Genomic DNA, 27,246 nt, shown 5'->3' with positions numbered 1-27,246 from the left:
AGTTTTCTTTAATGAAAGTATCCCCTTTGTACGTTAAGGAATGGTTAATCTTTCACTTTCCAAGCTACACAAACCGTAGTACCCAATCCTAATTCTTCAGGTCTGTGCTGCCTGATGTTGGACCACAGTCCCCTAATGAGTCAGATTTGTATCTCATTCCCTCTAAGGCCTGCCTCTTGCTCTTCCCTGTGGCCTCATCCAACACTGATTTCCTTTGCTGTGACCTACCCCTTCTGACTGGGCTACATGGTCTTCCTAAATGCCTTACCTCACCTTACCTTTTTTTTTATAGGCACCTTTGACCAGGGCTTTTGGCATTTATTTTCGTGGGTCAGGGTTCTAATAAGCAACAGCACCTCCCCACACTTCCATCATCTTATTCCCTTGTGAAGCACCTTGGCATCTTCTGCTTTATTCATTACATTAGCAAAAAGGATTCTACAGTTGCTGATACATATTTCAGTAAATTTTGCACTTGCACGTGGAATAGCAAATTCCCTTGGAAGTGACTATGTTCTTAACGTCCACAATTTGTTTAATAAATAACTGACATTTCATTCCCTGCTACTTTAACATGTTTTAAATAAATAGGCTGTAGCTTTGTTCACATGTCATCTTCTTAGACACCACATGAAGGCAAATGGACATCTCTTAGCTCCACAAGATTGAGAACATGTTTAAATCGTTTATTTCAACTCTTTATCGCCAGGCAACTGCCACATGTTTAATTTAATTTCTTTCTCCTGTTGTTTGAAAGATAAAATACAAAGAAGCATACGAGAAAAGCAAGGGCAAAGCAATGAGAAGCAAAGTGTATGATTCGAAGACTCTGCATTCTCTGTGGGTTTCCAAGATGAGCAGTGAGGTATATTAGATAAGAAAAATCAAAATCTCATTATTTACCTCAGTTCAATATGCAATTTAAAATCATAGTGGATTAACACATCAGTTATCGAAGGGCTGAATTTTCCTTCAAATTGACATTGCATCGTGCTTATGATCTACAGTTGCTAAAGATGCATTTTCATACAGTAGATTGAAATAAAATTTGCACAGTGATAAATAGGTTGTTACATTGGTTGTAATACATGTTTAATTTGTAACCTTGAAAGTAAACATTCATGTGTTTAATACATAACTACAAAAATGTTAAAAGCATAGAAATTCATTCTACTTTTGTGTGTACTAATTATAAACTCTGTCCTTCCACTCCTTTTATCAGCCTGTCACTTGCCCCTGGGTTCCCTCTTCATTCCCTTTCTATCGTGGTCCATTCTCCTCGCCTATCAGATTCCTTTACCTTTCTTACTCACATGGCTTCACCTATCACCTTCCAGCTATCCCCCTCCCCCTCCCCCTACTTTTTTATTCAGGCACCTTCCTCCTTCCTTTCAGGTCCTGAAGAAGGGTCTCGGCCCAAAACATCAACTGTTTACTCTTTTCCATTGATGCTGGATGTCTGATTGTATATGTTACTTTTAATTATAAACTTGATCCAACATCTCCCCATGCGTCAATGGTCATAAATGTATCTCCCATCCCCACACCAATCTATGCCAGTTGGTGAGCCAACTATTAAAGTGTTATTGGCCCACTATAGGCTATGTACCTAAAAAGATGCCTTTCAAGTTCCAAGTTACGTGCTTTATAACCCAGTGCCTTCACTCCTGTGTTAATACTTTTTCTTTGGATTTGTGTCTCTTTTCTTATTAACAACAGGTAGCATACAAGAAGAACTTTGCAGAGACGTGTGAGAAGTTCCACCTACCAATGGACATGGTGAATCTGACCCATGCCAAGAAAGCCCAGGCTTTGGCCAGTGACTTGGACTATAGAACGAGACTTCATGACTACACACTGTTGCCTGAAGATATGAAGCTGAAATGGGCAAAGAAAGCCCATGGGCTACAGAGTGAGGTGGGACTGCAATAGTGGAAAATTGACCTCCTCTTAAAGAAGGGTCAAAGTTCAATGGTGAATCAGTGGAATTCACTGCCACAGGCAGCTGTGGAGGCCAATTCACTGGGTATATTTAAGGCAGAAGTTGATAGACTCTTGATTGGTCAGGGCATGAAGGGATACGGGGAGAAGGCAGGAGATTGGGGCTGAGAAGGAATTTGATCAACCATGATGAAACGGCAGAGCAGACTCAATGGGCCAAATAGCTTAATTCTCTGCAGGCCAGGCAGCATCTATGGAAAAGAGTACAGTCAGTGTTTCGGGCCAAAACTCTTCAGCATGGTTTTGGACCGAAACATCGATTGTACTATTTTTCAGAGAGGTTGCCTGGCCTGTTGAGTCCCTCCAGCATTTTGTGTGTGTTGCTCGGATTTCCAGCGCCTGCAGATTTTCTCTTGTTTGTAGCTTAATTCTATATTTTATGCTCTTAATTATTGTTTTAAATGTTCACTATAAGATTGCACATTTTATTTATTTGTATAGAAATCACTGGCTTCTTGAAGGGTATTGTGTTTTTATTTGGAGGTTGTAGGTAAAAATAAATGCAGTAAGCATCCTGATAAATACGTGGATTTTTCCTGCGAGGTCCCTTGCTGCCTTTCTAAAGCTGGATATTTTTGTTGCATTGGTTGCATCACTACACTTGACTGCCCAGCTTCTCACATAAAGAACAGTGAGATGCTGACGGTGGAGCCTCTGGACTACAGCTCGTTTGCTTTCCAGCAAGGGTCAGAGACAAGCAATTAAGAACTGGAAACCGTGCAATTGTGAGGTTGCTAAGAGCACTTGCACTGCCTTTATCATTGTCGGGATCAGTTAAATCAGCAGTGATCAGACCAAGCCAAATAACAGGCTGTAGGTGGCAGTCCAATACCAGAAAGTGATTTGTAAAAGACTTCTCTGGTGTAAGAGAGAGGCCCACATGAGTTGAAAGGCTGAACATGAGATTCTATGTTTTGCACAATGTATACCTATCTTTGTCTCATTAACAAGATTTTGGTTGTTAACAAAGATTATTTTAATTTTAATTTTAAACTGCAGAGTAAGTACAGAGCAGATCTGACGTGGATGAAAGGAGTAGGGTGGGAGGCAAATCAAAGTCTGGATGTGGAGCAGGCGAAGAAAGCTGGAGATATTCTGAGTGAGGTGAGAAAACAAACTGGCCAGAATTAAAATGCATTGTATTGCAGCGGTTTGAAGAAAACAAATTACTCTGATAATAATTCTACTTTAGCAGAAGTATATTAACTGATATACCATGGGTGCTTGGATGCCACTAATAAAAGTGGTAAAAGAAAGTTTGTGCCAATATATTCTAATCAACCCTGATGCTCTTGTGATCCAAAGGTTATTCTAAAGTCAAGGATGATGCATAAATGTTGTTTCTTATGGCTAGTACAGCAGGAGCAAATCACAATTCTTGGTTATGAGATCACTGATGCCAGGCAGGCAATCTCTGAAGAGTATTGATAATAGCTGGGGCCAGCCGTCTTGAAAAATTTGCCAAGACCAATCATGGTCATGGAAAGATCATGATCGCCCATGCCATATGACACGGCTCATAATGATGATGATGACCATTGGATTGAAGTGGGGAATTGTTATTTTTCTTGTATTTTAGCTTGTTTTTCTTTTAAGTTGCTTGTGTGTATTTTTAGATAATCACTTATGTACATGCATGTGATTGGTGAATTTTCCAGTAAATGCAGTACAGTTGCCTCTGTATTTTTATTAAGTCTTACAAAGAAGGAGAAGTATCAAGAGAGATGAAGGAAGAGAGCAGACTAAAAAGTAGTTGTGGTCTTCTCAAACCAGACTAGAGATCAACAGAACATCCATTCATAACAGTTAACCAATAAGATAGTCAGGTTCAAGGAATATGACACCTGCGACTGAAACCAAAAAGTTTCCAGAAAAATAGAAGCAGCTCTACTGCAGTTACTGGGAAATTCACTGAAAATCATATATACCTAAGTGATTACATAAAAATACACACAAGCATCGGAAAGTTAAACTACAGGACTAATATAAGAAAAATAACACTTCTACACTCCAATCCAACAGTCATCATCATCAGTATGTGCCATGTTGTATGACATCATCATTGTGCTGTGTCATCTGATGTGGGCGATCATGGTCTAATGGCCATGATTGTTCTTGGCAAATGTTTGTACAGAAGCGGTTTGCCATTACCTCCTTCTGGGCAGTGTCTTTACAAGACTGATGACCCCAGCCATTATCAATACTCTTCAGAGATTGTCTGCTTGACGTAGGCTGTCGCGTAACCAGGACTTGTGATATGCACCGGCTGCTCGTACGACCATCCACCACCTGCTCCCGTGGCTTCACAAGATCCTGATTGGGGGGGAGGGGGGTTAAGCAGGTGCTACACCTTGCCCAATGGTAACTTGCAGGCTAGTGAAGGGAAGGAGCACCTTACATCTACAAGTACTTTGGTAGGGATGTATCTACATACGCCACCCAAAAATCCAACAGTACCCAACAAAAATTTCATTTCCCACATACATTTTACTTCTGGACTTGCTAGTAACTGGCTATGTTTTAGAAGGCATGGTACAACCCAACAAGATTATGGATTTCTGATGACTGCTAGGAATAAACAGGCAGTAATGACTGTGAAGTGATCTGCATCCCAGTCTCTGGTACATCAACCCCTTTGGAAATACTTCCACAGACTACACGTTAGTCTTTGAGGTTCTAATAAAGTTGTGATAAGATCACAAGAAAAGCTAAACTGAAAATTTAATTGTTAGGAAGTTCACATTAGAAGCAAAGCTAAATAAAAATGTAGGTGGCCACTGCTCAACAATCCTGAAAAAGGAGGGCTGCCAACGTTGTTGAGACGTTGAATGGACTGGCCCATAACATCCTCAAATGCTAATGAGGGCTGTATGTTTTATTGAATGTGAACAAGTAACATTTTCATTCTGAATGATTGGGACCTACTAAATGGTGGATAAGATACTAACAAAAATCTAATTTGGGATTAATAAATACAATCGACACACTACCATTGGTTAACCTGAAATGATCCTTATAAGCAACACACACAAAATGCTGGAGGAATTCAGCAGGTCAGGCAGCATCTATGGAAAAGCGTAAACAGTTGACGTTTCACGATGAGACCCTTCTTAAGGAGGATTTTGCCTGAAACATCAATTGTTTATCCCTTTCCATAGTTGCTATCTGACCTATTGAGTTCCTCCAGCATTTTGCGTGTGTTGCTTTGGATTTCCAGCATCTGCAGATTTCCTTGCGTTTATGTTTAAAAGCATGTATACTGTACTTCTGCCATAAAGACAACAGATTTCTTGACATATGCCGATGATGTTAAACCTGATTCTGAGCATACTATTTTCACATAAAGTAAATAATTTCTGGACTTATTCTGAGGATGAGAGAAAAATCAATAATTGTTAAATGGTTTGTTTTCACTTGTGTTTCGATCTGTTACTGTGTTAGAGTGAGCCAGCTCAGATGAACAATCTTTGAATTGCCAACAGGTGCCCTTCTAGAAGCCATTGAGGGAAGCTTACCTGAATTAATGTTAAGTGTCTGTGAAGCACAAAGACATTTGTGGCTGATGTTAGTGAGCGTAATTTCCTGTTCAATTTTAAATTCATTTTGTGCACTGGATGAAACTTCAACTGAGCGTGGCAGTATGTTTTAAATTACAATTGGACCCGAAATCTGCCTTAGTGGGTCGAGTTCAAAAATTTTAGGAAATATGATCAAGATAATCACATAAAGTAATGGAAATGTACAAATATTCTATCAGTTTTGAAGGGTTGTGCTTTTTTTTAAAAAACACATAAATATGATCCCATTAAAGTCATAGATTTGGCCCCTAATATCTGTATGCTCTCACATCACAAGTTCTGAAATGTTTCTTCATATGAATTCCTACATCTTACTTATAAGATCATACTTAAAGCAATTTCCTGGATTCCTAATAATAACAGCATCCTGACAAGAATTTTAAGAGACAACATGAATTTAGTCCATCCCCTGCCTTGGCTCAATTGTATTGCATGCTTTTATTTGACAGAAGTTTGTGAAATGGGTTTGATGAAGAATGCATCAGATCTTTTTGAAACAAAATAAAATGTCACGTAACATAGGCATGGACAGAAAAAGCAAAAATACCATTATCCAGGATAATTGAGCATTTTTTTTGATCACAAAATCAGTTTTATCTGGGGTAATCATGAATACTTCTGTTTTAAGAAAAAACTGAGAGTTTTGTGGTTTTAGCCTGACAGTAACCACAGCGGAACTATTAATATTGAAGTGTGGTGGCTAGATTTATGCTGCCGTTCTAGACCTCGACCTGACACTTGGTCTGGTAGTTAGATTTAATGTTTCTCATCGCTGTTTAATATCAGCAAGACTGTGTCCTTTAACAATCACTCACCAACCTTGTTATGACTGTGGGACAGAAGCTTCACGTTAGGAAACCTTTAAAAGAAGGATGTGGTAGATCTGCTGCCAGATTAACCTGCTGTTCAGGGCATTGCTGTGAATTCTTCAAACTCTTGAGTTCACTTCCTAATCCCCTCAGTGCCACCACCATTACTTTCATTTCATGTTCAGCTATTTTGCTCAAAATTCCATCTTTTCACAACATTTTTGAAGCCAACATTGTTCTTCTGTGTCTGTTTGTATCATGACAATTTTACACCTTTATGATATTCTGTTCTATGTACACAGACAATTGTAGGATTATCTGTTATAATAGAAGAATAACACCACACTGTCTCCATGGTCTGTGCACCACAGAATAGCCAGGAGGGCTCTGATTTTTCCCTTTTTGTGGTAGCATCATCATTACGTGCCTTGTATGGTGAGGCTGATCATGGTCTTTCCATGACCGTGATTATTCTTGGCAAATTTGTCAACGGAACTGGTTTGCCATTGTCTTGTCTTGACAAGACAGGTGAGCCCAGCCATTATCGACACTCTTCAGAGATTGTCTGCCTGGTGTCAGTGGTCACGTAACCAGGACTTGTGATATGCACCAGCTGCTCACACGACCGTCCACCACCTGCTCCCATGGCTTCACATGACCCTGATGGAGCAGAGGTAGCTAAGCAGGTGCTACACCTTGCCCAGGGGTAATCTGCAGGCTAGCGGAGGGAAGGAGCACCTTACACCTCCTTTGATAGAGATGTATCTCCACACTGCCTCCCAAATTAGATATCGGGTCTTTTAACTTTAATCAATCGTAGCATTATCTTGGGCTATGTTTTTCTCTCTCTCACTTAGTCTTTGTCTTGTCTTTGTCGTGTGCTATTGCTGCAACAAGCTAACTTTAATGAGATTACCTGTATACATATGCCTAATACAACAGTAACAAAGAACTTGAACAAGGGTACTGATAACAAAATAAACAATTATAATAACCCCAGTTATTTGGGTCTTAATAGGAATATAGTAGTGTAAAGGATAATCAACAGTATTAGAATGTGGCCATGTACAATTTCAACTTAATTTATAGTGCTGTGTTAAAGACTTAGGCACATATATATATCTAGGGTACACAAGACTTGACACAGTACTCTATTTGTCAATGTGGAGTGGAGAGCAAGTTTGTAACTTTGGAGGGTGCAAAGAACGATGAGGGTGGAGTGCCACAGGTGAGCGTAGGACAGGTGGCTGAAAACAAGGGACAGGGGGTACAGACACACCCAGCCGTGAGACACCAGGCAAAGTCATTTGATACCAAACGATTGGTTTATTGATCATCACTGAATGCCTCTCTGGTGCTTCCCATCCCTTCCCCTCTCCCTTACCCTTTCCCCAACCATGATTCCCCTCTCCCTGCTCCCTTACACTCTCAGTTCACAATAGAGACCCATATCAGAATGAGGTTTACACTCACGTATGTCATGAAATTTGTTTTTTTTTGAAGCAGTAGTCCAGAACAATACAAAAAATTACTACAGTACTGTGCAAAGGTCTAAGGCACCCTAGCGATATATACCATATATACGTGCCTAGGACTTTTGCACAGTACTATATAGATTTCAATATTGGCTACTTGGGAATATTTATTGTCCTGTATTTCATCTGCCAGGAGCAACGAAACCTTGCTATCAGCAAGACAAGATAATAACTTTACATTCCGGATGACAGGTGGATGGCAGGTTATGCAGAAGGGACAGGTTAATTATCAGGCTGATGCAAAACACAAGGGCAGCCATGTGAAAATAAATATGGAAGACATATCAGAGAGTGAGACAATTGTTGGTAAACTGGGTTCTACTTGCTAACAATGAATCTTCATTTAATGATATTATGATCCTGAAATAGTGGAATAACCATTTCAAATAGCAATAGTCAAGAAAAGACTGAAAATGAATGTGATCATAGTACATTGGTTTCATAAACCCTAGCATGCATTTGGTTAACATTTTACTAGAATCAGGCACAGACTTTTTTTTCGGCTGATTTAAAGAGTAAGTTCACTATTGTCAGAGATTAAATTGTACCTTCTTTTAACTTGCAGAAAAAATACAGACAGAGAGTTGATGCGTTAAAATTCACCAGTGTGGCAGATACTCCACAGATTATTCATGCTAAGAAGAGCCAAGATTTGCAAAGTGATGTGAGTACTGCACTGGCAGAGGGAGATCACTTACGAAAAAAAAATTGCTGTGTTTCAAAGAGTGATGGGTGCCACTGACATAATCAAAGATGATCAAACCAGAAAAGTTTGGAAGGAAAAGTTTCATGTGTTTATTTCTAAACATCAGAAAGTTTCTGATTTTTTTTTTCTTATTGTTTCATAGTTCCATACATAAATTTAGTGCAGGCAACTGGGTGCTTAAAATTGAACTCTTTCAGTTCTGAATGTAGTTAGTTCCACTAGCCCACTGATGTAAAAATATCTCTTCTCAACAATGCTGACTGTCATACAAAGGAATAGGTGAAGGTATTTATATGAACACAACGCTAGAGATCTCTTGCATTTCAAGTACCTTTACTGTGTTATCATTTTGCCTTTTATAAATTGAAGGAAATTAGTGATCACTGACACAAAGGAAGTGGATAAAGGATGTGTAACTTCAGTACCACTTGCCTCCTCCAGGTGGCACAATAGAGAATAGTGGTAAATAATGGCTCCACAAATTCTTTTTTGAGTTTTTTTTTAGATTTCAATGTTTATATCTGTTTATTGATTGTCAAGCCTGGACAGTTACACGATACTGTGCAAAAGTCTTAGGCACATATAAATAGCTAGGGTGCCCAAGACCTAGGAGCACAATTAGGCCATTCAGCCCACCGAGTCTGCTCAGCCATGGCTGATCCTGGATCCCACTCAACCCCATACACCTTCCTTCCTGTCAGATCCTTTGATGCCCTGACCAATCAGGAAATGATCAACTTCCGCCTCAAATATATCCGTGGACTTGGCCTCTGCCTCAGTTTGTGGCAGAGCATTCCACAGATTCACTACTCTCTGGCTAAAAGAATTCCTCCTTACCCCTGTTTTAAAAGGTCACCCCTCTGTTTTGAGGCTGCACCCTCTAGTTCTGGATGCTCCCACCATCCTCTCCACATCCATCCTATCTAGTCCTTTCAACATTTGATAGGTTTCAGTGAGATCCTCCCACATTCTTCTAAATTCCAGTGAGTACAGACCCAAAGCTGCCAAATGCTTCTCATATGTTAACCCCTTCAATTCCAGAATCATCCTTCTGAACCTCCTTTGGACTCTCTCCAATGACAACACATCCTTTTTGAGATATGGGGCCCAAAACTGTTGACAATGTTCCAAGTGTGGACTGACTTATAGTGTCTTATGAAGGCACAATATTATCTCCTTGCTTTTATATTCTATTCCCCTTGAAATAAATGCCAACATTGTATTTGCCTTCTTTATCACAGACTCAACCTGTAGATTAATCTTCTGGGACCATGGCACAAGGACCCCTAAGTCCTTCTAAACCTTTACTGTTTGAAGCTTCTCCCCATTTAGATAATAGTCCACACTATTGTTCCTTTTACCAAAATGCATTATTACACATTTCCCAACACACTATTCCATCTAACACTTTTTGCTCATTCTTTAAATTTGTTTAAGTCCTGCTGCAATGGCATTGCTTCCTCAGCACCACCTACCCTCCACACACCTTGGTATCATCTGCAAACTTTGCCATAAAGCCGTCAATTCCATTATCCAAATCATTGACAGACAATGTGAAAAGTAGCGATCCCAAAACTGACCCCTGAGGAACACCACTAGTCACTGGCAGCCAACCAGAAAAGGTCCCCTTTAATTCCACTCCCTGCCTCCTGCCTGTCAGCCATCCTGCTATCCATGTGCCCATCCTGCTTGTTACCTCCTCAAAGAACTCTAACAGATTCAAAGACCCTAAGACCTTTGCACAGTACTCTAGTAATTTTATACATTGCACTGTACGGCTGGTGCTTCAAAAAACACATTTCACGGCATACGTAAGTGATGATAAACCTGATTCTGATCTGGGTCTCTGTTGTGGACTGAGAGTAGGAAGGGGATAGTGAGAGGGGAATCATGGTTGGGAAAAGGGGAAGGGAGAGGGGAAGCACCTGAGAGACATTCTGTAATGATCAATAAACCAACTGTTTGGAATCAAATGACCTTCCCTTGCCTGGTGTCTCAGGACTAGGTTTGTCTGCACCCATGTCACCCCCTGCTTCTGCCACTCCTTCTCTGTCATCTGTCCCCCGCTCCTCCCGCAGCACTCCATCTTCACCATTCCCAACATCCTTTGCTCTGCCAGATCTACAAACTCTCTCTCTGCTCCACATTGACAAATACAGCACTACGTGGAAGTCTTTGGCCCCCTCGCTGTACAGACGTGCCTAAGACGTTTGCACAGTACTGTATGTGCGTAATTATAGTACTTCAAAAGCTGAAATCCTGAGTATATTCTGCCCCAGTCACTGTGAGCATATAAAGGAAAGCTGAGAATAACAAAAACCTGCAGATGCTGAGAATATGAGATAAATACAGAAAATACTGAAAACAGTTTTTTAATATTGAAGTCTTGAATTGTTGCATTTAGCATTGGCAAAGGATATTTATTCAAGATCTGTTGTTTTTTGTCCATGTTACACAGCTAACATACAAGGCAGTGGGTGAACAGAGTCGTCATCAGTACAGCATCAGCAAGGATGAGCCATTGTTCATGCAAGCCAAGGCTAATGCCCAGTACTTAAGTGATGTAAGTAACAAATTATTTAAAAAGCTGAAATTAAAAGTTTGGGTGTCCTTAGGTTCGGCTTTTGTTCCATGATTCAGTACTTGGGTTTTAGAATTGGCTTGAGTACAGGTGAGAAAAATAGGTGAATTGTATTCTGGTGAAAATGTTAATTTATTTATTGAAATATGGCATAGAATAGGCCCTCCTGGCCCTTCAACCTGCACTGCCCAGAAATCTCCTGATTTAACCCCATAGAACAATTTATAATGACCAATGAACCTACCAGCCAGTATGCCTTTGGACTGTGGGAGGAAACCAGAGCACCTGGAGGAAACCCTCACAGTCGTGGGGAGAACATACAAACTCATTGCACGCAGTGGCAGGCAGCTACCGTGCAACCTCGAAGTGTATGGTATTATTTCTCCCTGAGATCTCGCTGTATTTAATAAGGCTGAATTTTGTGTCCATTTTTCTTTGTTCTCTCGGAAGGGGCTGATGGATTGCTAGGTCACTTCTGAAAATAACTCAAGGAATATGGAGTCACAGATTAGTATCAATAAATTTTAATTTCTCTAGGGCATTAATGGGATAGTTGGAGTTTATAATACAATTTCATGGCTTCCTACAGTTAATGACATTGGGGCTTGAACTTGTGATATCCGTAGCACTGGTTCAGCACCATACCAGCTGCGCTAATTAGCTTGATTCAAACACAAATGCTTTATGTGGAAGATCACTAACAAAAGCAGTGAATAGGTTGTTTATAAACTATTATTCAAAGTAATTAAAGAAACTGTGGCTTAGGAGTTCTTTGCTATTGCTTTGAAAAGTGTTGAAGAGTTGTGTGGCACAGAGAGCTATCTTAGAACAGAACAATGCAGCACAGGAATAGACCCTTTGGCTGTACTAAACTAATAATTAAATACCAATCTAAATGCCAGAAAGTCTGCAGATGCTGGAAATTGAAAGCAACAAACACACACACACAATGCTGGAGGAACTGAGCAGGTCAGGCAGCATCTGTGGAAAAGAGTGAATACGTGACATTTTGGACTGAGAATAAAAAGGTGGGGGGGAGGGGAAGGGGGCTAGCTGGAAGGTGATAGGTGAAGCCAGGTGGGTGGGAAAGGTCAAAGGCTGGAGAGCAAGAGAGGAGAGTGGACAATAGGAGAAAGGGAAGGCGGAGGGGACCCAGTGGGAAGTAATAGGCAGGTGACAAGAGGTAAAAGGTTAAGGTTGGGTATAGAAGAGGTGCGTAGATTTGTTTATCGGAAGGAGAACTCAATATTCCATCAGGTACCCAGATGGAATGTAAGGTGTTGCTGCTCCAGCTCGAAGGTGGCCTCATCTCGGCACCAGAGGAAACCGTGGATCAACATGTTGGAACAGGGGAAGGGGAATTGCAATCATCTAAACTAATTCCTTGTGCTACCATGTGACCATGTCAATCCATTTGCTGTACATTTATGTGGCTATCTAAGAGCTTCTTAAATTCCTCTTTCATATTTGCCTTCACTACGATTCCCGGCAGTATGTTCCAGTCACCTACCATTCACTATTCACTGTAAACAAAAAAACTTCTCTCTTTTCCCCACACATCTCCTCTGAACGTACACCACCCCCCACCCCATCGTAAATGCATGACTTCAAATATTAGACATTTCAACCCCAAGAGAATGATACAGTGGCCGTGGGTTTGCTTCTGAAATTTCACTTGTACCTGAGACCCGTGGGAGAACAGGGCCACCAGTAAGGGGGTGGGAATCCGAAGGTTGTGGAGGGTCTGGGATAGCATCAGATAGTTGGTGGTAGTGTCCTCTGAATAACGACTGAGTTTAAGGAAAATAAATTAGACAGTATTCACTTGTGTCAGGTCCCAAGAACGTAGGCTGGGGTCATCTGTAAGAGCCCCTATTTACATGATGTTGTTCCTTGGGAGGAGGTGATCCACTCTCCTAATCAGTGCTTCAAAGTAGAGCTGAACAGTGTCATGCCACCGAGTCCTGTACAAGTGTGTCTAAAAGACAAATGTTTAGGGGAAGACGATGGTCAGAGGGAGGGAGGGAAAGAGAACGAGAGCGGAAGGTTTGTCAGTGTGTATGGAGGAGAGGGGGAGAGAGGGAGTATAGGGATAGAGGATGAGAGCGGAAGGTATGTCAGTGTATATGAGAGAGAGAGGGAGACAGAGACATGGAAGCAGAACAGAAAGGAAAAAAACGAGAAAAACAAAATGGATTTTAAGTTTGGGAGATGTGCAAAACCTGAACTTCAGCAAGAAGTGGTTTTAAATTGGCAGTTGTGTGAGTGACACAGCAGCAGATTAACTGCTATAATTAAAAATGTATAAATTAACATATAAATCTGAGCAGTTTCTGTGCACAAATAACTCATTGTTGGAATGCTGTACCCGGGAACAAAAGCACTTGCTTGGTCACATCTAGTGCACTGCACAAGCAGATAAGAGAAATGGAGAAAATAAGTTGGCACTTCATTACAGAGATAAGCCCAATAAAGTCCAGGCATAATGGACTTCACTTGTGTTTTTCTCTCTGCAGACCAGAAGCAAAATAATGATGATTATATGGCTTTGGTTAGATTTTAGAAGTGACCATTTTAATTTTAATTGCACTTGGCTCCTGCATTGAAAGGTTGCATTTTATATCTGGAGGTAGGAAGACACAAACTCGAATTCCCATCGTGCTTCTGTATTTTTACTGTGATTTTGTAAGGGGTATAGAAACTTGGGAAGAATGGTATAATTTTGGCCCTTCAGCTCGTGTTACTGTTGGAAACCAGGAAAATCCCTGTGCAAATTCCCCAGTGACCTTAAATCAAGACTTACCTGGGGTTAGTCAGGAGCCAGATGAGTTCCTGATGTTTCTTTTCTCTACCTGAATGATGTAAACTCTAATTAGCAAAGGGTACAATTAACCGAAACTATTGTAAAATCTGTCTTTCATCAAGAAAATCTACAAGAGTCACTGGGAGGCAGAGAAAGACAAAAGCTTTGAACTGCGGCTGGATACTATAGCCATCCTGGAAGCCAAGGCAAAGAGAGATCTTGCAAGTGATGTAAGTTATCTGTTCTGAGCAATTTGACACACCATTAATGTTTCAAATTTGAATAAGTATTATGCTGAATTTTCTTTATTAGACTAGATATTGCAAACAATATTACACTATTGCCACTTAAAATTAATTTATCTGAAAATAAAAAGAAGCTTGCTTTAAAAAGACTTGCAATGTAAAAGTCAATATAGAAGTAACTCCAAAATGTTATTTTGTAGTCATGAAAGCCAGCAGAGCCTCCAGGCAGTGTGGCTGACCACCCCCCCCCACCCCCCAGGACTGGATGAGCAGAAGTTTTCTCAGAATGAAATATTTGGATGAGTGAAGCCATCATCCTTGAGAAACATCACAAATGTTGGTTCCTCTCCTACTGACCCAATTTGAAACTGAAGCAGGTTCTTTGCAACTTTGCTGTCGACATTCAGTGCTCAGTGCTGTGACAGCTCCGACATTGCTTACCTTCACCTTCATGTCATCTTATGTCACCCACCCCCATGTCATCCGACAACCCAGGTCTCATCCTGATCTTTGTTACCCCCAAACTTGTCCGGTCTATCCCACTCCTGGCAGGCCTTTCTTGTTCTCATGCCTGCAAACCCGAGGAGATCCAACAATCTTCAAACTGTGACCAGCCTTACAGAAAACAGATTCCCCAACCAACTGCACACAGAAAATGCTGGAGGAACTCAGCAGGCCAGACAGCATCTCTGGAAAGAAAGTACAGTCAATGTTTTGGGTCGAGACCATACCCACAACCAATGATCTAACCTTAAGAACTCTTTATCTCATTATCTCATGTTCTCGTTATTTATTGCTATTTATTCATATTTGCATCTGCACAGTTCTTTGTCTTCTACACTCTGGTTGATCTTTCATTGATCCTGTTATAGTTGCGATTCAATAGATTTGTTGATTAAGCCTGCAAGAAAATTAATCTCAGGGTTGTATACAATGACGTATATGTGTTTTGATAATAACATTTACTTTGAACTTTGGAGTGCGTTTGCACCAGATCCCTGGGTATGCTGACTTGTACTAAAGCTTTGCTTAAATGGGGACCAGTTTTAAGATAGTTTTCAAATTCTTTCATTGTCTCATCTCCCTATATCTTTATGATCACTTTCAATCCTACTGTGATTTGAGACATCCCGAGAATTTAACAATTCAATTTTGACAGTTGCATCAAAGATCTAAACTTCAGATTCTCTTCCAGCACCTTTGTCTTGCATTTTGCCACTTTCTCACATTCTCACTTCATTACTTTATCAGACCCTCCCTCTCTCTCCATAACTCTGGTCTCCTGTTAAGGCGCTCTTTAAAATCTACGTGTTTGGTCGAATCTTCTTTTTGTCACCTTTCTTTACTCACATGGCTTGGCAACAACGTTTTAGTGTAGTAACTCTTAAGTAAATCACTCATACAGTTATGTAAGTGGTTTGGTATTGTTAAAGTCAATCTGTCGTACATGAAGCACTTAATGGTAAAGCACATCGGCAGAAATAATATAACATATAACTGCGCAATGTAATGAATCGTCTGAATTAGGCAAGGAAAGCTGCAAATAGACAATCCACAACGGAACTCACAAAAATCTAGAGGTCTGTCAGGATATTTGTCTTCTGAAAGGGGGGGAGGGTAAGTTGCTAGAAGTCTGTGGAACACAAACTGATTCTCTGAAAGATCGGTGCCACTTAAAACAACATGAATCCAGCTTTCATGTGAAGATAGAAAAGTTGACAATAGATACAAAAACAGTAAGTATGAACAGAGCTCATATACTCGACAGAAGCATTCCCTCTCAGTGATGTTATCATACTGCTTCATAGCACGGGTGGTTTTATTTATTTTATTGATTAAGAAACAGGGTAGAATAAGGCCTTCCAGCCCTTTGAGCTGCAATGCTCAATAAAATAAAGGAATCCCTCAATTTAATCCTAGCCTAATCACAGGACAATTTGCAATGACCAATTAACCTACCAGCCAGTATGTCTTTGGACTGTGGGAGGAAACTGGAGCACCCAGAGGAAACGCAAGCAGTCATGGGGAGAACGTACAAACTCCTTACAGGCACCCGGGTCTCTGGTACTGTAAAGCGTTTTGTTAACCACTATGCTACTGTGGCGTCCTGGAATTATTTGTATGCCTGGAATAAAATGTCAAGTTTCAGTAAATGTACAAGTTTATGGTTTGCTCTTGGCTGGGTTTACGCTTACTTAGATACCTGCCTGGTTCAATGTTTTGAAAGTACATTGCAGGCAGTTCAATATCTGCTTTTCCTTTCTCATTAGGTAGGGCAGGTGATGAAATAAGGGTTGGCCATTCATTAACCTCTTTACGAAATACTTTGACAGCTGAAGTACAAGGAGGAACACGAGAAGCTAAAAGGCAAGTTGATCGGGGTGAAGGATGTCGCAGGTGACTCTCAGCTGGCCCATTCCATCCAAGCCTCCAAGCTGCAGAGTGATCTAGAGTACAAAAGGAAATCGGAGGCAATCAAGACAAAGTTTCATCTCCCAATGGATATGCTGGAATTGGTGCATGCAAAAAGGGCACAGAGTTTGGCCACTGACATGGGCTACAAACACCGGTTCCACCAGTATACTGTCCTACCTGGAGACCCGAAAACCGAATGGGCTAAAAAAGCATATGCTCTTCAAAGTAATGTAAGCAGCAAGCTGCTAAATTCAATTGTGCTCTTTACTGTTGTGATGTGGATCTTTATGGTGCAAAGAAAATTTAACTTATTTCTTTAACCATGTGGTATTGCTTCCTTCCTGCCGAGATGTGCCCAGATTGAAGGTGAGATGTTGTTGTTCCATTTTGACTTGCTCCTTGTTGTAAGAGTGCAAGGTGGGGTAGCCAGGATGGGAGTAGGATGGAGAATTCAAGTGACAACCTGCAGGAAACGGAAGGTCTCTCCTGTGGGTTGAGCACTAGGTACATGGCAAAGTGCTCACCCAGTCTAGGTTTGTCTTCTCCTGTGCAGAGGAGAGACTGCGTTGTGCACACCGTATGCAACACAATAAGCAGGAAGAAATCAAAGTCTTGATATACGATTGGCTTGATTCTACACACGTATCACAGAAAGACCTAAACGCAATGAAAAAACACACTTGCGTACACTTCTGACATGTTCACATTTCTACATCAGCAAATAATTGTAAATTTATAAAGCTCTGGTGAGGCCTTACTTGGAGTATTGTGAGCAGGTTTGGGCCCCTTATCGAAGGAAGGATGTGCTGACATTGGAGACGGTTCAAAGGAGGTTCATAAAAATGATTCTGGGATTGAAAGGTTACCATATGAAGAGTGTTTGATGAATTGGGGCCTCTGTTCACTGGAATTCAGAAGAATGAGGGGTGACCTCATAGAAACCTATTGAATGTTGAAGGGCCTCAACAGAATGGATGCGGAGAGGATATTTCCTTTGGGGGCGGGGAGCCTAGGATCAGAGGACACCGCCTCCGAATAGAGAGGCATGCTTTTAGAACATATTGAGGAGGAATTTCTTTAGCCAGGAAATGGTGAATCTGTGGAATTTGTTGCCACAGGCAGCTGTGGAGACCAATTCATTGGGTATATTTAAGGCAGAGGTAGATATAGATTCTTGATTGGTCAGGGCATGAAGGGATATGGCGAGAAGGCAGGAGACTGGGGCTGAGAGGGCATATGGATCAGCCATGATGAAATGGTGGAACAGACTTGATGGGCCAAATGGCCTAATTCTGCTCCTATATCTTATGATCTTATGAACTTATTTCTGATACTCCAATTTCTCTGATGCATACTCTCCCCTAACTTAATTATGTATAACCTTGTTTGACTCAATTTACCACATGCACAAAGCTGTAATGGCCCTAAAATGTTGACAGCATTAAGATTATCCTGCTAAAAGCATGGATTCAATTAAGCAAGATTATAGTATTTCAGTTTATGTGAAATTTTCTATTTATTCAATTTTGCAGTTGTCAAATCTGAAAACTCTAAGCCAAGTAAAAGTTTGTTTCCTGCCTTACAGCATGTAGTTGTCATCACATATTCCAATGCATTAAAGAGAGCTAATGCAAGAGGGAGCCCAGCTGGTTCTGAAGTGTTGGGTATTATTTATAGTGTGAGCTGTCTTAAAGCTTTTGCCCAAATTCATCCACATGACTCATTAACCAAAGTCCTGGATCATGTAACTTTGGAAAATTCTTCCTTCATAAAATGAACACAAATGGAGGAAGGACAATTCTGGTGCCTGTTCACAACATATATTGTTTTTGCAGCCCAATAATTTAGTAATCATTTGTGTTACAGTCTTGTTTAACAAGGTTAATTCAATATATCGATGCCCAGTGAAACGAGCTGAATACAAACACTGATCAAAAGTACTGAAGTGGAAGAATGAAGGGATGTTATGTTTTGTACTTCCAAAACTAATTGAAAGAAAAACACAGGAGTCAGGGATAACTTGTTTTAGTTTGTGTTCTTTAGTTAAGGCACTCACATATGATGTGGTGTTGGAATAATGTATGCCATTTATGTACTTTTACAGGTGGCCCATATTGGAATATGTAAAAAATAAGGAATGCTTAATCAAGCAATATATTTACATATTACTCAAATATTACTGAACTATTAAATATACAATATGGGGGTGATAATTTTCCTTTAAGAAAAACATTGATATGGGTAGATGATATGTTTTGTAACTTCAAAATATTAAACTAATTCAAAGGAAATCCGTGAATGTAGGTCTAAATCCACATCAAATTTACAAGATTACTCAAATCTACTGAAATTTTAAATACACAACGTTAGAGAAGAGGAAATTACTTAGTTTCTTTTAGCAAGGCAGTTTGTATCTCATGCTAAGACTTCAAGTCTGAACTAATGTTGGGAGATGGTAGAGAGGAAATACAATGACTCCTCTTGTAGTTTATGAAGCTCGCTTATGTCACAAAAATATGTCTTGCCTTATAATCCTGTCTGGGAAGATTGATACGGTATTACTTTCTCAGAACCAGTACAAGTCTGACTTGAATTGGATGCGTGGTGTTGGATGGATCACCAGTGGTTCTTTAAGTGCTGAACAAGCTAAAAGGGCAGGAGAACTGTTCAGTGAGGTAAGTGTGATAAATGGTTCCTGCTAATCAAAACCATCAGCCAGCACACAATTAGAACACACAACCCAGCGCCACTTCCATGCCATTCAACATCACAATGTTTCTGGAATTGATTGGAAAGATTTAGAGGCTAATTGAGTCCTTAAAGTTTGAACATGATATCTGCAATACGAACACACATTTTGTGGGGCAAATTGAGGCATTTACCAGTGTTGCTTACGGAAGTTGGCTCATGCATATCTGTCCAGATATGCCAGGTTGTTGCTAGTGCTGCAATTTTGGAGCACACCACTTCATCCTGCCCTTTACTTCGCCTCTTATGTAAGTTCAGAAGCAGCAAGGAGCACCTCTATGCTCCCCACTCCCATAACCATTTCTATTTAAATGGGTCATCAATCATTTGCAGATTAATGTTGTTTAATGCCATTGGGATATAACTTCTAAATGTACTTCACCCTTCTTAGAGTTATTTGAAGTTCAAAACTGCTTTTGGGGAGTGTTGTGGCAAGTCTTGAAGGAAATTCAGCAATTCTGCTCTGAGCTTCTCTTGGATGTAAGATAGTCTGGGTGAAATTTACCAGCTGGCTTCAGCAGGTGGTACGTTTCAGCTGGAAGGCCAAGGGCAAATCCCACATTGTCACTGGCTGTCATGGCAATAAACCTTTATGCATTTGGCTTTATACAGTCTGGAACTAGGTACTGCTAGAAGTACTTGTTAGATTAGGTTGAACCTATGGAGAAAAAACAGAATTAGTCTTCATGTCAATAACTTTTTATTGACTCTGAAAATAATCTGTTAGAAATATGCACTCAGTATTTATATTTGTGTCAATGATAATTCTTGATTTTACATTTATACCTTTCAGAAAAAATATCGTCAATATCCTTGTAGCTTGAAATTTACGAGTGTTACAGACTCTCCTGAAATGATACAAGCCAAGATTAGTTATAACCAGGCTGTGGATGTAAGTAGTTGATTGACATGTTTCATAAATTAACTGCTCAATTATTTGCCCTATGTTATTCTTTTATTGAAGAGAAAATATTAGTAATACATAGAAAGCTAGGAAGTATCGGAGGAGACAGAAAGAGAATTAACACTTAATGTCTATTGCATTTTATCAGAACCGTTCTATTTTTCTGTAGGAAATGTTTCTCTTTATGAAGTCATAGAAAAGAAAAAGGTCTCGGTAACTATATCTGGTTATGTTCACATTCGCCGGGCCTGGACAATGAAGCAACAAAAGAACTAAATATATTTTTAAACTAGGATTGAATGACAGAGTATGGGACAGTACAATATCTACCAACTTTGGAAGCAGGACATTTTAGCTGTTTTCTTTCTATTACTTTTCTTAGTTTGGAGTGAATGCACTGTGGACAGGGCAAAACAAAATTGTATATTTTGAAGTTCAAAGTAAATTTAATATCAAACTACATATATGTCACCATATACAACCTTGAGATTAATTTTCTTCTGTGCATACTCAATAACTCTATGGAAAAACTATCAAAGAAAGTCTGCCCACCTAGGGCATACAACCAGGGTGCAGAGGACACCAAACTGCAAACACAAAAAGAAGGAATAATAATAATAAATAACTAAAGAATAAATGTCAAGAACATGAAATGAAAAGTTCTGGAAAGTGAGTCCACTGGTTGTGGGAACATTTGAATGATGGGACAAGTGAAGTAGTTATCCCCTTTGGTTCAAGAGCCTGATGATTGAGGGGTAGTAACTGTTCGTGAACCTGATGCTGTGAGTCCTGAGGCTCCTGCACTGGCTTCCTAATGGCAGCAGCAAAAAGAGAGCAAATGCTTCACTGCATTTTGTGGTCCTTTATCTACAAGTGTCTTGATGGTTAGGAGGGAGTATTTCAGATCAAATCTATCAAAAAGGCAATGGGCTGTTGAGAAAGTGCTGTTGAGAATATGTGAATTTACAGTTGTTCTGCCTGATATAATTGAGACCTGCCGTCCGGCCTAAAGACCCAAGACTACCTTTGAAGGATCAGCCGTGATGGTATGGCAGAACAGACTAGATGGGCTGAATAGCCTAATTTTGCTCCTATAGCTTATGGTCTTATAGTTAGTAATTTTTAAGGTGAAATGACAGAGATGGGGACCATTTGTCCCTTTGAGTCTAAGCTGACTCAAAGATTCGTCACATCCTGTCTTCCCACTAATTTCCCCTGTAAGCTCTTCTCCCAATTCTCATCTCCCACCACTCTCCAATTCTACCACTTACCTATTCTGTAAGGGAAATTTGTAATAGTGAATTAGTCACATGTTTGGGAGGTGAGGGGAAATGAGAGGTTTTGGAGAAACCCCCTGTTGTCACAGCGAGCATGTGAAAACTGCACACAGGAAGTCAGGACTGAACTCACATCACTAGCAGTGTGAGGCAATAACTACACCTCTGTTCTGCCACAGAAAAAGACTTTCCAAGTTCTCTAACATCATAAAGAAAGTCTTTGGCAAGTTGACCTTCGTAAATCTAAGTACTGGGTAAAGGAGATGGGATGTTATGTTGAAGTTTTATAAAATGTTGGTGAGGTCTAATTTGGAGTATTGTGTATTCCTCAACATGCCAGTCATTAAAGTGAACTGACATTGATCTGCTTTCAGCAACATGTCACTACTTCGGATTATCAAAACTGTCACATATGACAGCAGAATAAGAGATCAGCCAATCTAATGCCTTGGTGTGATTGGGTTTGACTAGATTTGCAAACAATATCCACAACTATTAAATACAAATCGAATTGTCCATATTGTCAGTAGGGCACTGAGGAGTGCTGTAGAACAAAGGGATCTGGGAATACAGGTCCAAAATTCATTGAAAGTGGCATCATTGGTAGATAGCACAATAAAGAAAGCTCTTGGCACATTCCCCATCATAGATCAAAGTAGTGAGTACGGGAGATGGGATGTTATGCTGAAGTTGTATAGGACGTTGTCGGGGCCTAACTTGGAATATTGTGTGCAGCTTTGGTTACCCACCTTTGGGAAAGATGTGAATAAGGTTGACAGAGTACAGAGAACATTTACCAGGATGTTGCCGGGTCTGCAGGACCTGGGTTATAAGGAAAGGTTGAATAAGTTAAGACTTTATTCCTTGGAACATAGAAGATAGGGAGGAGATTTGATAGAGGTATACTAAATTGTGAGGGGTATAAATAGGGTAAATGCAATCAGGCTTTTTCCACTGAGGTTGAGAGGGACTAAAACTAGAGGTCATGGGTTAAGGGTGAAAGGTGAAAAGTTTAAGGGGAAACTTCTTCACTCAGAGGGTGGTGAGAGTGTGGAATGAGCTGCCAGCACAAGTGGTGCATGCGAGGTCAATTTCAATGTTTAGGCCAAGGTACGTGGACGCAGGGATATGAAGAGCTATGATCCTGGTGCAGGTCGTGGGGAGTTGGCAGTTTAATTGGCTCAACATGGACTAGATGGGCTGAAGGGCCTGTTTCTGTGCTGTACTTTTCTGTGACTCTATAACTCTAATGTCTACATTTTTTAAGGAAGCCTGATAAACATTGTCCGATCTGATGTTAGCTTGTCATTGTACTTCGTGCATACTCTGTTCCTCTTTCCCAAATGGGCCTTCCTTGTTTGCCAGCTGGAGTGAAATAATTTTGTGATATTCCTTCCTGCATGATGCACGAGGATCCCCACTAGCTGAGAAAGTAGGCTGCACCCATCATTCCTTCACAACGTCTTTGCCTTTCAGTTCTCTTCCCTCTGCATCATTATCTCTAAAGTCCCTGAGGAAGGGAATAGGCATACTCCTGGTAATGCAAGTAAGATGATTAAAGCCTTTCCTTGTGGCATTGTAAATAATGTTTTAGAAAAAGATTAGCTTTATTTCGCTCATGTACATGAGAACATACGGTGAAATGCGTTGTCCTGTGTTAAATCAAATAGTGAAGGTTGTGCCGAGGGCAGCCCATAGGTATTGTCTGGTGTGCCAGCATAGCGTGCCCACAACTCACTAACTGTGACTGTACTTGTTTGGACCGTGGGAGGAAACTGGAGCACCCGGAGGAAACCCATCTGGTCATGGGGAGAGCATACAAACTCCTTACAGAGAGCGGCAGGAATTGAACCCCGATCTTACCACTGGCTGCACTGAAGTGTTGTGCTAACCGCTAAGCTACCATGCCACCCAGCGATTTCTATAAATACTTTCCATTGATTGTTCTTTTGAAAATGTTATAAAGTCAAATATTTTTGGAATGATCTGTTGTTTCCATCATAATAGTTGTTCGCTTGTATTTGGAGCTGGTTTTAAATTCTGTTGTTTTTCAGCGTGGAATAGATCCTTCAGATTCTTCGAGCTGGTGTCACCCAGATTCCTAAACGATGCTTTACTTCATATTAACTGATCAGATTTAATACACAAACCTAATATTAGTTCTAACTTGAACATGGTTCACACCATGATATTTTATGAGTTATTTTAGGCATAACAAGCCAAAATGAAAACTAATTGAAGAATATCATTCCTTTTCTATAAGTTTAAAACGAGTGCAATTGGTTTTCAGAGCCAGCAATCACCAGTTGGGGTTCAGTTCCTGCTGCTGTCTGTAAGGAGTTTGTATGTGCTCCCCGTGACTGTGTGGGATTCCTCTGGCTGCTCTGGTTTCCTCCCACATTCCAAAGATATATGGTTCGGTTTAGTGAGTCGTGGGCATGCTGCGTTGGCACCAGAAATGTGGTGACGCTTATGGGCTGAGTTGATATGATGCACACAATGCATTTCACTGTATACTTTGACATGTCAATCTACATGTGACAAATAAAGGTAATCTTAAAAAAAAATAGTAGAGATGCTGAAAGCATTCATATACACTTCCTCATTCTGATTCCTAAATGACTTGCATTAAATAAGTTAACATCTACTTTAAAATAGTGGAAAGTTAAACTGGTACCAGCTAAATAAGCCCGTGAACATTATTCATAATTTAACATGTTTATTGCTTTGTGGCTACCTATTTCTTGAGTTGTTAATGTAATTTGTTATTCAATTAATAATCTGTTAGTGGGATGTGCACAATTGCAACTGTGTTATATGCATATTTCTCTTACAAGATATAATACTTTTTCCATCTACCAAGATGTAAGATGACGTTGCCCTAGATACATATTAAAATGGAACTTATTCTTTTATTTGACAGAGACTGTACAGAGAACATGGAGAAAGTGTAAAACATGACTACACACTGACAAAGGACCTCCCAGAATTTCTGCAGGCTAAAGTTAATGCAAAGAACATCAGTGAGGTGAGATTTAGAACAGTGTCTCTCTGTCCTGATCCAATGTTCAGTAGGTTTATTAACTGATCAGAGGCACTGCTAATGCTTATTAGTGAATTAAAATTGTAGTCATTTCTGTAATGAGCAACCCAGGCAATAAAGGCAGTTTTGTTAAAAGATTTTACTTACATTTTCTGTAATTTCACATGAGGATGAAACACGTATTCCTCAACCTGCCAGTCATTAAAATGTACTGATATCGATCTGTTTTCAGCAACATGTCACTACTTTGGATTATCAAAACTGTCACATATGACAGCAGAATATGAGTTCAACCGATCTAATGCCTTGGTGTGATTGGGTTTGACTGGATTTGCAAACAATGTCCACAGCCATTACATACAAATCTAATTGTCCATATTGTCGGTAGGGCACTGAGGAGTGCTGTAGAACAAAGGAATCTCGGAATACAGATTGAAAATGGCGTCACAGGTAGATAGGGTCATACAGAAAGCTTTGGGCACTTCATCTTTCATAAATCAATGTACTGAGTACAGAGATGGGATGTTATGTTAAGATGTTGGTGAGGCCTGATTTGGAGCATTGTATACAGTTTTAGTTACCAGTCTACAGGAAAGATGTAAATAAGGTTGAAAGAGTACAGTGAAAATTTACAAGGACATTGCCGGGACCGGAGGACCTCAGTAATAAGGAAAGATTGAATAGATTAGGACTTGATTCCTTGGAACATAGAAGACTGAGGGAGATTTGACAGAGGTATACAAATTTTTGAGGGATATTCATAGGGTAAATGCAAGCAGGCTTTTTCCACTGAGGTTGTGTGGGACTATAACCAGAAATCTTGGATTAAGAGTGAAAGGAGAAAAGTTTAAGGGAATATGAGGGGAAGCTTCTTCACTCAGAGGGTCATGAGAGTGTGGAACAAACTGTCAGCACAAGTGGTACATGTGAGCTTGATTTCAATGTTTAAGAGAAGTTTGGATAGGTACATGGATGGTAGGGGTATGGAGGCTTATGGTTCCAGTGCAGGTGGATGGAAGTATATGGGTTAAATGGTTTGGCATGGAGTAGATGGGTTGTTTCTGTGTTGTACTTGTCTATGATTCTGTGCCTCTATATAATGTAGCTAAGACCCAAAACTAATTGATCCTTGCTTCCTAGCATACATAAATACTAAATCTCAAAGAGCAATTACATTTGTTCTTCACCTTTGGGATGTGGACATCAGTAGTAAGGCAGCAGTGATTGTCCTTCAGAAGGTGGTTATGAACATTTTGTACAGGGAGCTATCACATTTGGGTCCTAATTATAAATTTAGAACAGAAGGGTTAACATTTTATATCAGTTGCGTGAGGCTTCTTTCTACAACAACTTGCATCAATATAACAGCTTTAATTTACTTAACATCTATAGCATAGCAAAAACATCCCAGCCAGTTTGTCCTGGGAGAATTTGATAAGAAGGATGTAGCAAGAACTTTGAACTAGGTGATACTGTTCAAAAATAAGTGGTCACCCATTTAAACAGATAAGGCAAAATGTTTCTCTCAAAGGCTGCTGAGTCTCTGGAATTCTTCCTCAAACAATAATGGAAGCTGAGTCTGCATATTTTTAAGATAGAGGTAAATAAGATTCTTGCAATCAAGTGGGTGTAAAGTTATTATGGGTGGATGGGAATGGGAGTTGAGACTATCATCAGATCAGTGATGATCTTATTAATTGAGAGAAAAGACTTGATAGGCCAAGTGGTCCACTTTTACTCCTTGTCTGAATGTTCAATTAGACCATAAGATATAGGTGCAGAATTAGGCCATTCGGCCTATTGAGTCTGCTCCTACATTTCACCATGGCTGATCCATTTTCCCTCTCAGCCATAATCTCCTGCCTTCCCCCTGTATCCCTTCATGATCAGATCATAATTACACTGATATCAAGTAAAATTTGATAGAAAGCAAAACTGGGATTGGTTACCAATGGCTTTGTCAAAATTGTATGGGCTTTAAGGAACAAGTTAAAAACGCAGAGAGATTTGGGACTGGATGTTCAGAGTTTGGGGTGCTGCCACCTGAGGGGAATGTTCATCAGTATCAGAGCAAGAAAATACCGGCCTGTGGTAATGAAGTTCTGTGATTCTGAAGAGCCGTAGGTCTGGAGAAAGCCCAAGTGTAACCATGATGGTCTTTGAAAAATGAGGCTGAGACTATTAAGATTAATGGATGGTCACATCAAGTGTCCATGTAGGGTAGTTGGCAAATGGGTGATGTATGAATGGGAGTTACGATGTGGACAGCAGGGTTTTGGAGGGTGTAAAGTTGGAAGACCAACCAGGACAATGTTACAACTTTAACATTATAAACATCTGCAGGACATTTCAATGGAGCATTTACAGCATTTATGCCATGTTGTACTAAAGTGGTGGCTCCATTCAGAGAAATCATAGTATGATTGATTTGAGAATTGAAATAATTACAATAACTGAGGTTGGAGCAGAAAAGGTAGGTTTTACTCTGTATAAAGCTCTGGATTGATAATGGAAATGTTCCATCTCCCAGCACTGGGATCACTTACCTTGACAGGCACAACATCTGCAAAAGTGAAAAACCTTTTTTAAAGATACAAAGCC

At 40.1% G+C, this 27,246-nt stretch overlaps 1 protein-coding gene across 2 annotated transcripts in view; it reads left to right on the top strand.

Annotated features, from left to right (window-relative positions):
* nrap (nebulin-related anchoring protein) overlaps positions 1-27,246 on the top strand; it is a 122,311-nt gene that overhangs the window by 53,939 nt on the left and 41,126 nt on the right. For both annotated transcript variants that reach the window (XM_073027792.1, XM_073027790.1), the window contains exons 17-26: positions 758-865; positions 1,720-1,917; positions 3,001-3,105; positions 8,489-8,587; positions 11,088-11,192; positions 14,136-14,243; positions 16,592-16,903; positions 19,244-19,348; positions 20,215-20,313; positions 24,526-24,630. In XM_073027792.1, coding sequence (XP_072883893.1) covers positions 758-865; positions 1,720-1,917; positions 3,001-3,105; positions 8,489-8,587; positions 11,088-11,192; positions 14,136-14,243; positions 16,592-16,903; positions 19,244-19,348; positions 20,215-20,313; positions 24,526-24,630 — 1,344 coding nt within the window. The remainder of the gene's footprint in view (positions 1-757; positions 866-1,719; positions 1,918-3,000; positions 3,106-8,488; positions 8,588-11,087; positions 11,193-14,135; positions 14,244-16,591; positions 16,904-19,243; positions 19,349-20,214; positions 20,314-24,525; positions 24,631-27,246) is intronic.

The sequence above is a fragment of the Hemitrygon akajei genome, chromosome 23, assembly GCF_048418815.1.
Source record: "Hemitrygon akajei chromosome 23, sHemAka1.3, whole genome shotgun sequence".
NCBI lineage: Eukaryota > Metazoa > Chordata > Chondrichthyes > Myliobatiformes > Dasyatidae > Hemitrygon > Hemitrygon akajei.
This window is presented reverse-complemented; position numbering and strand designations above follow the sequence as displayed.